The sequence below is a fragment of the Sapajus apella genome, unplaced genomic scaffold, assembly GCF_009761245.1.
Source record: "Sapajus apella isolate SASKATOON/1434 unplaced genomic scaffold, GSC_monkey_1.0 scaffold38, whole genome shotgun sequence".
Taxonomy (NCBI): domain Eukaryota; kingdom Metazoa; phylum Chordata; class Mammalia; order Primates; family Cebidae; genus Sapajus; species Sapajus apella.
The window spans coordinates 14,826,045-14,840,842 of NW_022436978.1; the positions used below are offsets into that span (position 1 = coordinate 14,826,045).

Genomic DNA, 14,798 nt, shown 5'->3' on the forward strand with positions numbered 1-14,798 from the left:
TTTCTTTCTTTCTTTCTTTCTTTCTTTCTTTCTTTCTTTCTTTCTTTCTTTCTTTCTTTTTTCTCTCTCTTTCTTTCTTTCTTTCTTTAACTTGGGACATAAATATTTGAATTATTTTCAGTTTTGTTTCTGATTTAAAAAATTCCATGAAGTAAATCTTTGTACTCGTGTAAAAAATAGAACTAAGAATTCTGGGACAGATGTAAAATATAGCTTTGCATCTTATTTTATATACATTTATATAATAAATTTGAGGCTAATTTATTCCCCTTAGATTCTGTGCCTAATAATAAAAGCTAGGAATGACTAAGTCTCAGCACTGAGAGTCCTGACTATAAGGAGTATTTTCAAATTCATTCAAGGTTGACTGACTTGGACATGATTTTACTTTTGTTCCAAATCTTATTTCTCCCCAAATCTTGGAAAAGTTTTTATACTTTTGGTGTAATATTAGCAGTTGCACTCCTTTCTAAATATTGTTCTGTAACCTTTCCCATAACAATATGTCTTAAAACTCTTTTGAATGCACATGAGTTCAAAAATTCTTTGAGCAACTTCAATGTCTTTATTTCTTTATTAGTATATACCACAATCGATTTAATGTTAAATTTTCAGAATGCACGACAAACATCAGCTAGCTGCTCTGAAAACAGCTTTGGGTGAGAGCACTTGAGTCCTCAGAGAGCGAGCAGGGAACTGTCTAGTTCCGGCCACACCACTCGTAGATTCTCTGAGCCTCAGTTTTCTACCACAGTGCAAGGAGGTTAATATTGAATGATTTGCAATGACACAACCATCATATGCGCTTGTCTTTCTCTATTTCTTCTTTGGATTTTCCTTCCTCTCTAGCAGATATACACTTCTCCCACACCCTCCAAAATATTTGAAAAACTTGCAGGAGAGCAGTTCTTCCAGGAGAGCTGTATCTGCTGCCTGACTCTGATTCCTCCAAATGCCACGATGCTCAGATTAACAGGCAGCTGGTCCAGTGAAGCAGCTGGAGAGGGGAGGCTGTTCAGTTTCTGCTGTCAGGTTGTAGCCTGGGCCCTCAGACTCCAGCTGGGTATTAGTGGAGACTCAACACTCTTGCAACTCACTAGACTTGGTCCACTCTGAAAGAGGGAAAGTCGTCATTCTTAAGGGCTTAGTTGGATTGCTTTCTGTAGCGCTTGGTATCCTTGAGTCTACCTTGAGGAAATCTAAGAGGATGGGACTATCCTTGGCATTGGCCAATGCTAAATAGACTAGAGAAAGAAGATGGCAGTGTCGCAGTTAAGGTCTGAAAATGGCAATGGGGGCTCAATGGAAGGAAGGACAATAACTTTCATTTTATAGGTGGACAAATTGAGGAATGGGAATGTAAACGACTTCTTCAAGATGAATCAGGCAACCAGCAACAGAGCTGAACTGCTGATCCTTCCTTCCTTTCCTGTGATGCCAAGTTTCAGTTGTAACCCTTACTCATGATGCCTCCACCACTGCCACTCATCAAGTGTGAATATTAAAGAAGTCCTTCTGTGTTTGTCAAGGAGGAGGAGGCATCATTAATATAAAGTTTTGCCCAGAGAGATGAGAAGATACAGAACCTTTCTTTAAAACCACCTCCTGCAGCAGTAGCTCACCTATTGAATTTTTGTATACAGAATCAGAGTGAAATTTGCCATTGAAAACTTCTGTGATAGTTCTTTTTTTAAAAAGTTTTTTTTTTAAAAAAAAAGAGCATGTAATTTAGTGTCAACGCTGTTGGTACAGAGTCATATCTTCATGACACCTCGGCTGTGTTCCTGAGGACAAGTCATTAAATCTCTTCCAGTCACAAGTATTTTATCTCTTAAGCTGACAGTATCATGTTTTATTGCCTTGTTGGGAGATTAAGTGAGATAACAGGTATCATTGCTTTGTAAACTGTAGAGTAATTCATGGCATTTAAACATTGATAAGTGCTAAGAATAACCTGGGAAGTGTGCTACATAGGGCATCTTATTCAATTCTAATAAGAATCCTGAAAGCTAATGCTGTTACTAACCTCATTTTACATGTGAAAAAGGTTAAAAAATTTAAGTTACTGCCTTCTTGTGTAATCTTACATGACCCTTAAGTGATGAGGTTCAGGTTCAAACTAAAGCAAGTGTGACCCAAGCCCATGTCTCTGTAACAATGTTCTACCTATTATACATCTCTATTTTTATGTCTTGAATTTCTTTAGAGGAAGGTGTACCAGTACCAGGGGAACCTGTCTCCCTTCCCTTCTCTGAAGAGTGAATAATGGAGTCCATGAGGGCAGGGACCCTTTTTATTCATGTACATCATGGCATTATGGGGGTTGAATACCACTGTATGATTGAATTTATATTAATCAAGAATTAATTAAGAATTTAACAGATTACGATACCAGAATGTGTGGTGCAGTTAAAGTCAATCTCTCTGAGAGCTTGAGATGCATGGGAATGTCTTGTAGCTATTACCTTGCACTGTCTGATCACCTGTAAGAAAGAGGCTCTTGAGGCCTTGCTGAGTCATTGTGTCCTGCCTTCTTTAGGTCGGACATGAGGGAGCAAAAAAAAGAAGCATCATCTTTCTACTGTCCATTTAAAATGCATTTGGGGTTTCCTTCATCAAAGCTTATCTCAAAACCTGCATTTTCTTAGTGTCTGTGTGCTGCATCCTGTTGGCACCAAAAATCCTCAGGAGAACCAGTGAGAAACTATTTAAAGCTTCATGACCATAAACTGTTCACTTCATGAACAGTTTCAAGGGAAAAAGTGGTGGAACTCCTGAGAATGTGAACCTCTCATTTTCTGGAACTGAAGTCTTGAATCTTTGCTCATTCATCTTCACCTTCTCTACCTGTCAAAGAGCCTGGCATTTGAGTACCCACCTCCCACATGCACAACAAAACCCTCTTCCTCAGTGTATGTGCAAAGCACAGAAGCAGACCCAAGTCCTCACATGTCCCCTCATATGTTACAACATATCTCTTTGGCCATTCGTGAAAACAGGGTCAGTGTTCACAGGACACAATTACAAGTTCATAGATTCTTACAGTCATTGACGGTCAGGTGCAGAAGGACTTTGAGTGCGTGAACTCCAAACCCCACTTCTTATTTTACAATCAAAAACACTGACGTGAAGGGATGTTATTAGGTGCTTTGCCCAAGGACTGACAGCTGCTCATGCTCTTTCATGAGACCACAGCAGCAATGACTCTCACGAATATTACTCAAAGTCAACGTCATCTTTATGAATCTCAAGGCAAAAGCTGCTCTTTCTCTTCTGCTGTGTTAGCCCAGGCGTTGGCTGCCCTGAGTGAACAAAGTAGATGGAAAGTAACAATGAATTGCACAGGGTGAAGGTGCCATGTTTACTTAGCATATCAGATGGACATCTGGAATCAGCTGGTTCAGTCATTCCAGTGTTTCCTGGATATAGTTTAATTAGAATTTCAGCTTTGGGTGTTGGGTTTTTTGCTTTGTTTTGTTTTGTTTTGAGACAGAGTCTCACTCTGTCACCAGGCTGGAGTGTAGTGGTGTGATCTTGGCTCACTGCAACCTCCACCCTCTGGGTTCAAGTGATTCTTGTGCCTCAGCCTCCCAAGTAGCTGGGATTACAGGCATATGCCACCACACCCAGCTAATTTTTGTGCCTTTTGGAAGAGACAGGGTTTCACCATGTTGGTCAGGATGGTCTTGATCCCCTGACCTCATGATCTGCCCACCTCGGCCTCCCAATTCTTATTTTTTTAATAAAGGTAATGTCTACCTTTATATCTTATACAGAATTCGCACTGCTCTCCACATCTTTGCAGATGCCCTACCTTTGTGTCATTTCATCTATTGATTCCAATAAATAGCTTCAATTAGTTATTTCCAAATCTTCTTTTTATGTGGTCATGATGTTTCTCCTGCCCTTGAGCTTTAAGAAGCCATCACTAAGTGGCAGGGGTGGTTTGGTGGAGGTGTTGAAGGGACACACCTAGAAGTTTAGGTGATGACGGCCTCATCAGGGCCTCCAATCTGTCCCTGTAGTTGTGTCCTCGCCCAGGTCTATTCCTGAACATGGATTTCCTACTCTGATGTCACTATTGTAGTTGGAAAATAGACAGAATCTGAGGTCTTTTTTTTTTTGAGACAGAGTCTCGAGAATCTGAATTCTTTTAGTTTGTTTCAAATGATTGAGTCCTGACTTAAGAAGGAAAAAGAAAGAGGAGTACAATGTGGAAAAAGAGTCTCCTGGCCCTAAAAATAAATAAAGTGAACTTACCCGAGACTAGAAAGAGAGTCCTTAGGTGGGGGAAAACATATAAGAAGAATAGTGGGGTAAGGGGTTTCTGAGGCAGAGGAGACCTCTGTCCTGCTTTCTGGGCATGCAGCCAGGAAGACAGCAAGATCCCAGGGAGAGAGTAGCCATATTCCATACCTTGGCAGTCATGTCCATTGCTGGTACAGACATTCCTGCATACAGAAGTAGCAGATAAATCAGACTCAAAGAGTGATGTGAACAGGGTTGTGACAATCCCCCAGCATGATGGCCATTGTTCATGATGATGATCATTGCTCCAACAGTCAGCCCTGCTGAGGGATAGTCACTACCCTGCTTCCTACCACCTGGACCGCTTGGCACCGTGTGAGATTCTAGACCTGTGGCCCAATTTTAAGTGGAAAGTAGCAGGGCAGGGCAAAGGGACTCCAAAAAGGACTGGGGTTAAATTTCCCACTAAGCCAGTAGGATAGCATCCTCAAATAGAAATTAATTTGTTCTAAGCACAAAGTGATATTTCTTGTACACTTAAATTTATGGTCATGATTCATGCCAGCAAACTTCTTTGCAATTTAAAGCCAGAGGTTTGTTTGCTTCATGACTGAATTTAGAACTTATTTTTTCCAAAAGAAAATTTAGATACCTAGAAATAATCACTAGGAGAGAATTTAAATCAGCTTAATAATAATAAATAGGGGGAGAATGGGAAATGGGAGAGCATTCAGAAAAAGAAGCATGGCAGGCTTAATACTCAGGTGATGGGTTGATAGGTGCAGCAAACCACCATGGCACACATTTACCTATGTAGCAAACCTGTACATCCTGCACATGTTCCCTGGAACTTAACAAATAAAATAAAATAAGTAATAATAATAGTTTCAGTATCATGCTTTATTGATATGCCCAGGTATAGCCCAAGCAGTAACAGAATCTCTGGAATTAGAGTTAAGTCCAGTAAAGAAGGAGATCTGAGTGGCATAGATTTGCCTCAAGTGATGTAGTGGTGAGTGACAGAATTAACTGCTAATTGGCAGCATTCAGCTCTTTCCTCTCCTTTCCATTTGATCTCTCTTCTCAGGCCATCTCCTTTCCCATTCCCATTTTGCTGCATCCTCAGTATGTAAGTAAGTTGAAATAACCGTAATTTTCACAATTACTGGTCATTTTCTTTATGATTCCAATTCAAAGTATTATTCATTTTCCTCTTCAAAGGAATCACATTTTATTTTGGAACTGTATGTGCAAAAAACTCGGAAACTTGTGGAAACTCACCCTTGAACTTCCCTGGACATGATTCAGAGGGTGATTGAGGAAAGGGCTGAATGTCTGGCTTTGGAGGGTGGTTGTGGGGTGGCAGTGGGAAGCTGGGAAAATTGGCTTCAGGAAGTGACAGCACCTCACCTTTCCTTAGAGGAGGGAGTCGGTACACAGATCCAGTTTGTCTGGAATGGAAGGGACAGTGTCCTTTACATGGACCTAGTCTTCTCAAGTGCCCAGGTGGTGGGCCGTGGCCATGGTGATGGTGACCTTGGCTATGGGGTGGTGGGTCACAGGGTCCATAGTCTTGGAAATCATGGTAGTGGGGATGGTGTCCATGGGGGTGGTGTCCATGGGGATGCTGTCTATGGGTACCATTTTGATGAGGATGGTGTACGTGGGGGTGGTGTCCATGGGGATGCTGTCTATGGGTACCGTGTCCATGAGGATGATGTGCATGGGGACGGTGTCCATGGGATTGGAGGTCACTGGAATTGTGATTATGAGGATGTCTTTGGGTCCTATTCATGCCCAAAGTGGCATGATGACATCTTGAGCAGGACTTGGGCACCAGAGGATCGCCTTGTTGAAGTGGAGGTCTGTCTGAGTGATCTTTTTCATCTGGAGGGGGTGGGCATCCATGTTCGTGTGGCTTATGGGGATGATGTTGATCTCTGGACCCATGGGGCTTAAATGGAGACTTGGTAGGAAGAGAATGCTCATGCCCACCCTGTTGGAAGGGACATCCCAAATGTGGTGGTACACCGCGGATGTTTCCATGTTCCTGGAAAAGAACACAGAAAAGTGCCTATCATCATGTAACATAAAAGAAGGTGCTAGACACTTGACTTGATTTATACCAATGGCTCCCAGATCATAGATTCCACAAATCAGTTTTAAAAGTATTACAAAAAAGGATCTCAAATTGTTATCTGGCCCAGTTGATATTTAAAATATAAACAATTATCATTTACCACCATCATTGTTTCATAAAAGAAATGATTTTTTTTGAGACTGAGTCTTGCTTGGTCACGCAGGCTGGAGTGCAGTGGCCTAACCTTGGCTCACTGTAACCTCTACTTCTCAGGTTCAAGCGATTCTCCTGCCTCAGCCTCCCAAGTAGCTGGGACTACAGGACAAGGCCACCACGCCCACCTAATTTTTGTATTTTAGTAGATACGGGATTTTACCATGTTGAACTCCTGGCCTCAAGTGATTTACCCATCTCAGCCTCCCAAAGTGCCGGGATTACAGGCATGAGCCACCATACTCGGCTTGGAATGAAATTTTGATTAAAAAAAAAGATCCAAAAACACAACATCAGAATAAAGGATTGTCCTTTAGATGGATAAGTGTTAGATATAAAAAACTTTGTTATTCTTATCTTTCTTATTTTCCCTACACAGAGTGGTGAAACAATATTATGGCCTGGCACCCATCTGTAGACCAACACTAGAAAACTAGCCTTATAACTGCTATTTTTAACTGAGGCTTGATGGTATCAACATCCCTTACTCAAAAAGCCGAACACTTGACCTCTTCCCTCTCCTCCTTGTTCAGAGTTTAATTTTTAAAAATAGCTTACAGAGCCATGTTCATGGTGAGAATCCTCACCTTTTGTTTCTTTTTCTTTCTTTTTTTTTTTTTAACTTGGGATATAAATGTTTGGATTATTTTCAGTTTTGTTTCTGATATGAAAAATTTCATGAAGCAAATCTTTGTACTCATGTAAAAAATAGAACAAAGATTTCTGAGATAGATGCAAAATATGGTTTTGCATCTTATTTTATATGCATTTACATAATAAATTTGAGGCTAATTTATTCCCCTTAGATTCTGTGCCCAATAATATAACCTTAGGAATGACTAAGTCTCAGCACTGGAGTCCTGACTACAAGGAGCATTTTCAAATTCATTCAAGGTTTGTTGAACTGCACATGATTTTACTTTTCTTCCAGTTGTTACCGCTCTCCAATTATTGGAAAAGTTTTCATACTTTTTGTGTAATCTAGCAATTGCACTCCTTTCCACAGTTGTGGGGTACTCTCTGTATCTTCTTTCTTTCCTGTCTGTCTGTGTTCCTCTCTCTCTCTCTCTCTCGCTCTCTCTCTCTCTCACACACACACACACACACGCACACACATCCATACACAGAGCTTTAGGAACCAACAACACTGTTTGTGTACATATGTCACTTAATCTGTCACTGCCATGACTAAGTCTGCTTAGACAACCCACCTGAGGGTCGAAGACTTCGCAGTTTACAACGAGGTCTTTTGGGCTTTCCAAGTCCAAGGCTTCTACATCATAGAACAAATCTGCTCTGCAGAATCCGAAGACCTACAAAGGAATGAGGAGCCTGTTAGTGTATGAGTCCAGGTGGTGTGAAGGTGAACAGCCAGAGTTAGCTTCCAGACATTCAGAAAAGGAAGAAGTGCTTGAGAAAAATCAGCGTAATATGATCAGCTATCCACACCAATTGTTCAGCAATCTTTCCTCACCAAACTTAGGGGAAAGTGCCGGTGGTAAAGGGTACATCATTCAACTTGCTGTGGTTTCTTTCATGAGCAGGCACCAGCACTGGGCTTCCCCATGGATGGTGGTGAGGAAAACCACATCATTGCTGCCTTGCCTTTAGGCCAAACCTTCTGCCCTGGAGACCTAAGTTGCCCATGCCTAGGAGAATGAGGAACGGTGTCATAGAGAGATTTTTACAACTTCAGCTGGTCCCTTGGAGGAAAGTGTTGGATAGGAGGGAATCTGATTAGCATAAAGATGGGTTTTGTCATGGACATTGTCAAGGCAAGTGTCTGCTGGCTCCACTCTAAGTACAAGGACTACAACTGCCTAGCGCTCCTGTGCTCTAGAGGCCCCTAAACCCAGCTGTGAAAGATCGACTAGGACAAGAGGATGGCTGCCTGCTAGAAGAAATTGTTAAGCATTGAGGTTCTGAGTATGGTTTGGGAATCAGAGAGATCTATGTTCATCCTGGCTTCTCCATTTCCTAGTTACATGAGTTTGGGAAAGTTACAAAAGATTTCTGAAAGTCAGCCATTGTAAAACGGAGATAATACTATGTACTCACAGGTTGTGGGAGGACTTAATTAAATGAGAGGATGCTGTAAAACACTTATCCCTGAGCCTCTTCTTCAGCTCTGATGCTTCAGCTCTGGGTTTACATTATCCACACCAAGATCATGAAGGGTTTGTTGGCCATAGGCATAGATGAGGGAGGTGCCGGTGGCCACTAAGAAGGACTCTAGACCTGGTTCAGTTTGGATATTAGAACAGCTAGAAAAGGTACTAATGGATGGTTTCTCCCTTTTGATCTGGGAAAATGTGTTGTTAAACCTCAGAAAAATCCTGGACTTGACATCATAGTTAAAATTCCATTTCCTAACACTCTCTAGCTGAGTGCCCTTAGGTAAGTGGTTTTAATTTTAGGTCCCCTTGTCACAAGGAAATGGAGGCAGATACTTGTTTTTCCTTGTCAGCAGGGTTTTCATGAGGCTCTGACGTGGCAATAATAGATGTGGAGGTGTTTCTTTAACTGTAGGCCACCATGCAAGTGCCAGGTAGTATTAATAATGTCTTCCTGCAGGTACACGGGATCTATTTGTAAATGATTAGAGGAAAAAAATCCCGCTGGACTTTGTATGAGAATAACTAAGTTTTAATCTCAGTTTAGTTGTGAACATTGGCAAGACCTTTCCTTTGCTGAGCTTCAGTTACCTTCTCAATTTATCAGGTGGGATTCCTGTGAGTGTCAGTGTTATGGAATTAATAAAACCACTAGGTGTAGGGTCTTAGTACAAGTTGCTATCGTTTTAACTAAGCCTTTAATCCTAACGGGTTAAGAAACTTAGTTTTAAGTATAGGTGTATATCATGTATATTTTAAAATCATATTCTTATGATTCGCTTATGTGCTCTGTGCCTCAGTTTCCCTATCTGCTAATTTGGGATAAAAATAGTATCTATCTCATATGGTAGTGTGAGGCTTAATAAGTTATCATAGGCTGGGCGTAGTGGCTCACACCTGTAATCCCAGCACTTTGGGAGGCTAAGGTTGGCAAATCACCCGAGGTCAGGATCAGCATGTTGAAACCCCATCTCTACTAATAATACAAAAATTAGCTGGGCAGGGTGGCGCATGGCTGTAATCCCAATTACTTGGGAGGCTGAGGCAGGAGAATCACTTGAACCCGGCAGGTAGAGGTTGCAGTGAACCGAGATCGTGCCATTGCACTCCAGCCTGGGCAACAAGAGCGAAACTCCCTCTCAAAAACAAAACAAAACAAAAACAGGTTATCCTATGTGTAAAGCACTTAGAAGAGTGCCTGGCAGGTACTGTGCTTCCCAGATAATACTTTGTATTTCATAGACATTTCTTCCTCCTCCTTCTCCTTCTTCTGCTGCTTCTTCTCGTTCTTTTTTCTCTGTGACACTAGTCGACGATCACAGACATTTCTTATACTCACATTAGGGTGTCTGGGGAAATGGTTCCTGGAACAGTTCCGCACAGAGAAGTCCACATAGTAACTGGTTCCTTTCCCTCCTCTCTAGAACATATGGGATCAAAATAGTTTCAAGACCAGACAAAGAAAAAGGAAAAAAAAAGCAGTAGATACCTACCATTCAATATTTTGTAAGGCAGTATGAGAATTCAAAATCACCAACACATTTCATTTTTTAAATGGTTTCTATATCACCTAAGTGATAAGGTGAATACCATTTCACTGAAAAGTTTCAAATAATAAATACATCATGAAGTAGAGTATGAAAAATCACCCCTCCTGCACTCCAGCTTCTCAGTTTTCATTCTCATTCAGTTGATGTGTTTCCTCTTTGAGTGTTTTCCTAGATAGTTACACATACACAGGTAGATCTGAATATTTCATATAAATGGCCTCATAGTCTAAGTGCTGTTCTATAACCTGCCTTTTTCTTACCAATGTGTCTTGAAACTCTTTCCAGTGCACATGGGTTGCAAACATTCTTTGAGCACCTGCATGGTACCCAGTTCTTTACTTGTATGCAACACAATCTATTTAACGTTGCATTTTCTGAATGCATAGCAAATGTCAACCCGTTGTTCTATAAGATAGCTCTGGGCGAGAGCACTTGGCTCCTTGTGGAGAGAGCAGGGAACCATCTAATTTTAGGCACATTACTGGGTGTGGTGAGGCCATTTCTCTGAACCTCAGTTTTCCATCGTAGTACAAGAAGGTTAGTATTGGGTGATTTATAATGACACAACCCTCATATGCTCTTGCCTTTCCCTGTTTCTTCTTTAGATTTTCCCTCCTCTCTGTCAGATGTCCACTGCCCTACCCATCCTTCAAAAAATAAAAGTGTTTCAGGAAGGCAATTTTAGGTATTTTTTTTATAACTGCTCCCTGTGTTTTATGGTCCCAAAGGTGGCAAATTAAAAGGCAGCTGGTCAATTGAGGCAGGTGGAGAGGATGTGTTGTTCAGTTCTTGCTGCCAGGTTGGAGTCTGGGCCCTCAGACTCCAGATGAACCTTAGTGGAGACTCACCACTCTTGCAACTCTCTCGATTTGGTCCACTCTGAAAGAGGCGAAGTCATCATTCTCCTCTTTGTACTTCTCAAGGGCTTTGTCAGCTTGTTTTCTGTAGGGCTCGGTATCCTCAAAGAAATCTAAGAGGACAGGACTGTCTTTGGTATTGGCCAGTGCTGAAGAGACTGGAGAGAGAAGATGGCAGTGTCACAGTTACGGGCTATAAATGTTAATGGTGGCAAGAATGACAATAACTTTCATTTTACAGATGGGCAAATTGAGGCTTGGAAGAGCTAAGTAACTACTTTAAGATCAATCAGCCATTCAGCAACAGAATTAAACTGCTGATTCTTCCTTCCAGTCTTTCTGATCCTCATGTCTGTGTTGTGACCCCTACTCGTGATGCCTTCACCAGTACCATTGATAAAGTGCTAACATATATACATGTATTTTAAATGATAGAGATGGAGTCGTGCCACATTGCCCAGGCAGTCTCAAACTCCTAGGCTCAAGCAACCCTCAGCCCTCAGCCTCCCAAAGTGCTGGGAATATAGGTGTCAGGCCACTAATATTTTAATAAGTTCTTCCTGTTGTTGCCGAGAAGGAAGAGGGAACATTAACATATAGTTTTGCTCAGAAAGAGGAGAAGATACAGCTCATCCTTTCTTCAATGCAACCTCCTATGGAAGTACCTTGCTTTTTTGTATATAACATCATATTTGGATTTGCTATTTTTAGAAGGAATTCTGTGATAATTCTTTTTGAAAATGTCAATTAAAAGGGTATGGAATTTAGAGTTAATACTCTTTGGATAGTGGCATGTATTCACAATTTCTTGGCCTTGTTCTCAAGGCCAAGTCTTTAACCTCTTTGAGCCTCAATTATTTTGTCTTAAATAGAAAGTATCATAATCTTTACTTCATAGTCCCAAGTCTTTACTTCCTCCCAAGATTATACAACTGGCAGATGATGACTCAAGCTAAAGCAAGTCTGACACTCCACAGCCTGCGTGTATAATAATGTTAACCAACCTCTCATAAATCTCTATTTTTATGTATTGGATTTCTTTAAAGGAAGGTGTACCAGGACCAGGGGAAACTTGTCTGTCTTCTATTCTCTGGAGAATGAATAATAATGGAGCCTATGAGGGCTTTTCTTTCATGTACATCGTATATGTACCTGAATAAATATGAATACACATTAATATATATGTACATAGATGAGACAAATACCACTGTCTGATTGAATTTGTATGAATCAAGAATTAATTAGCAATTTAGCAGATTACCGTACCAGAACTTGTGGTGCAGTTAAAGTCAATCACTCTGAGATCCTGAGATTCACGGGAATGTCTTATAGCTATTACCTTACATTGTCCGATCACCTGTAAGAAAGAGATTCTTGAGGGCTTGCTGAGTCACTGCATCCTGCCTTCCTCAGGTCGGATGTGAAAGAGCAAAAAGGTGATGCAGCATCCTCCTACTGTTCACTTAAAACGCATTTCCTTCGTCAGAGCTTGTCTCAAAACCTGCATTTTCATAGTCAGTGTCTGTGTGCTGCATCCTGTTGGCACTCAAAATCCTCATGAGAACCAGCGAGAAACTATTTAAAGTATCATGACCATACCCCAAACATTTTCAAGGGAAAAAGTGGTGAAACTCCCAGGAGTGTGAACCTCTCATTTTCTGGAAATGAGATCTTGAATCTGTGCTTATTCATCTTCACATTCTCCCCCTGTGTCAGAGAGCCTGGCATTTGAGTACCCACCTCCCACATGCAAAGCCAGATCTTATTCCTCAGCGTATGTCTTAGATGCTGAACAAGACCCAACTCCTCACTGCAAGTTATCCCTTTGGCCATTCCTGAAAACAGGACCATTGTTCATAGGACACAATCACAAGTTCACAGATTCTCATGCCTATAGACTGTCAAGACAAGAAAGCCCTGAGAGTCTGTGAATTCCTAAACCCACTTCTTACTTTGCAGTCAAAAAACACCGAAGTGGAGGGATGTTATTAGATGAATGCCCAAGGACTCACAACTGGTCATGCTCTTTCATGGGACCACAGCCCTGCCGAGTTGTCTTGAACTGGGTTCCCAGGAAAGACTCTCAGGAGTATTGGTCAAGGTCAACATCATCTTCATGAATCTCAAGGCAAAAGCTGCCCTTTCTCTTCTGCTGTGTTAGCCCAGGCATTGGCTGCCCTGAATGAACAGAGTAGATGGAAAATAAGAATGATAAGAGCAAAGCGAAGGTACCCTGTTTACTTACTATATCAGATGGACGTCTGGAACCAGCAGGCTCACAGTCATTCCCGTGTTTCCTGGATAGGACCCAGCAGTTAGATTCTTGCACATCTAAGGCTAAGTAATATATAGTTGCAGTTTCCTGAGGAATGCCAAAAGCAACATGTGAGTGGCACATGGAAGCCTAGTGGGGTTTTTTTTTTGTTTTTTTTTTTTAATTAAGGCCATATATTTCTTTCTTTCTTTCTTTCTTTCTTTTTTTTTTTTGGTAAAGTTTTTTGAACATGTTAGCAAACTTTATTCTTCCTAGATATATTTTAATTAAATTTTCTTTAAATAACTAAGCATTGAAAACTTTACAAACGATCAATTATCTTAAAATGGTTGAGATTCTTTTTCCTTTTATCCCTTAAGTAGTTTAAGCCAGGGTGGGTTTTTGTAGACACCCCTATTTTCCAAGGGCATGTAATCGATTCTCAAATCAACCTTCTCCAAATAGAAATTCCTGTATGAACAGGGCCAGTCTATGGTAAATTAATTTAGATGATGGTGCTAGTTTTATAGAATTCCTGTTCCTCTTCCTGTCTTTGCAGATGCCCTACTTTTGTGTCATTTCATCTATTGATTCCAATAAATAGCTTCAATAAGTTACTTCCAGATTTTCTTTTTGAGTGGTCCTGATGTGTCTTCTGCCCATGAACTTTAAGAAGCTATCACTAAATGGCAGCGGTGGGTTAGTGGAGGTGTCATCACCTATACACGCCTAGAAGTTTAGGCGATGACGGCCTCATCAGGGCCTCCAATCTGTCCTTGTAGTTGTGTCCTCTCGCCCAGGTCTATTCCTGAACATGGATTTTCTGCCTTGATGTCACTGTGCCCAAAGCTAAATCCTCTCTCTTCCCTTGCAAACCAGCTGCCTCTCCACTTCCCTCGTCTTTGCCAGTGGCACCATTAATTACATACTGCCTTAGCCTCTGGGGTAAAACATGTAAACTTACGAGATGTCGCTCTTGTCCTTGCTTTGGCTATCTAGTCACTAGGCTCTGAATAGCCTTTCTTGTAAATGTGTCTCATGTCTATTCCTTAGTCTCATTGCCCTGCCTCCCACTACCCGAGTCTCATCCTTGTTCTTTCATTCCTGAATACGTAAATAGCTTTCTAGTTCATGTCCCCATCTTTTGCCTCAGTTTCCCCAGGCAGGCCAGGTATGCTAGCTCTCAGTGGTAGCTCTGTGTGGAGGCATCCTGTGCCCTAACATGTGATGATGAACCTGGCATGGGACTAATGGTCACTGAATTACTGGTTGAATCCTAAATTCCTGCACACCTGTTCTCTGCAACTCGCTGTGCCTCCCTCTGTGATACTTTCAGAAGGGTAAATTGTCCTCTGCAGTACTCCTTGTCTGGCCTCGCTAATTTCAGTTTTTCCATCAGAGGAAGAGTAGGCTATTTTGGGGGCTTAGAGGGAGGCTTCATGTCTCTCTGTAATGTCTATGAGCTCCTAGAGTCCAATTTAG

The 14,798-nt window shown here is 41.4% G+C and overlaps 1 protein-coding gene and 1 long non-coding RNA gene across 4 annotated transcripts in view; one reads left to right on the top strand and one right to left on the bottom strand.

Moving 5' to 3' along the window:
- The window catches only part of HRG (histidine rich glycoprotein), a 17,409-nt gene that overhangs the window by 1,033 nt on the left and 1,578 nt on the right, over positions 1 to 14,798 (bottom strand). Inside the window, exons 2-8 of one of the 3 annotated variants that reach the window (XM_032298324.1) lie at positions 13,308 to 13,424; positions 12,329 to 12,419; positions 11,052 to 11,220; positions 9,995 to 10,076; positions 7,753 to 7,854; positions 5,918 to 6,298; positions 4,920 to 5,872 (exon numbers count right to left, since the gene is read on the bottom strand). In XM_032298324.1, coding sequence (XP_032154215.1) covers positions 5,480 to 5,872; positions 5,918 to 6,298; positions 7,753 to 7,854; positions 9,995 to 10,076; positions 11,052 to 11,220; positions 12,329 to 12,419; positions 13,308 to 13,424 — 1,335 coding nt within the window. In that variant the 3' untranslated portion in view covers positions 4,920 to 5,479. Of the gene's footprint in view, positions 1 to 4,919; positions 6,299 to 7,752; positions 7,855 to 9,994; positions 10,077 to 11,051; positions 11,221 to 12,328; positions 12,420 to 13,307; positions 13,425 to 14,798 lie in introns of those variants that run through there. The other 2 variants (XM_032298325.1, XM_032298323.1) reach the window with 2 other exon arrangements.
- The window catches only part of LOC116564900, an 11,149-nt gene continuing 10,474 nt past the window's right edge, over positions 14,124 to 14,798 (top strand). Inside the window, exon 1 of the long non-coding RNA XR_004275154.1 lies at positions 14,124 to 14,502. This is a non-coding gene — a long non-coding RNA (uncharacterized LOC116564900). The remainder of the gene's footprint in view (positions 14,503 to 14,798) is intronic.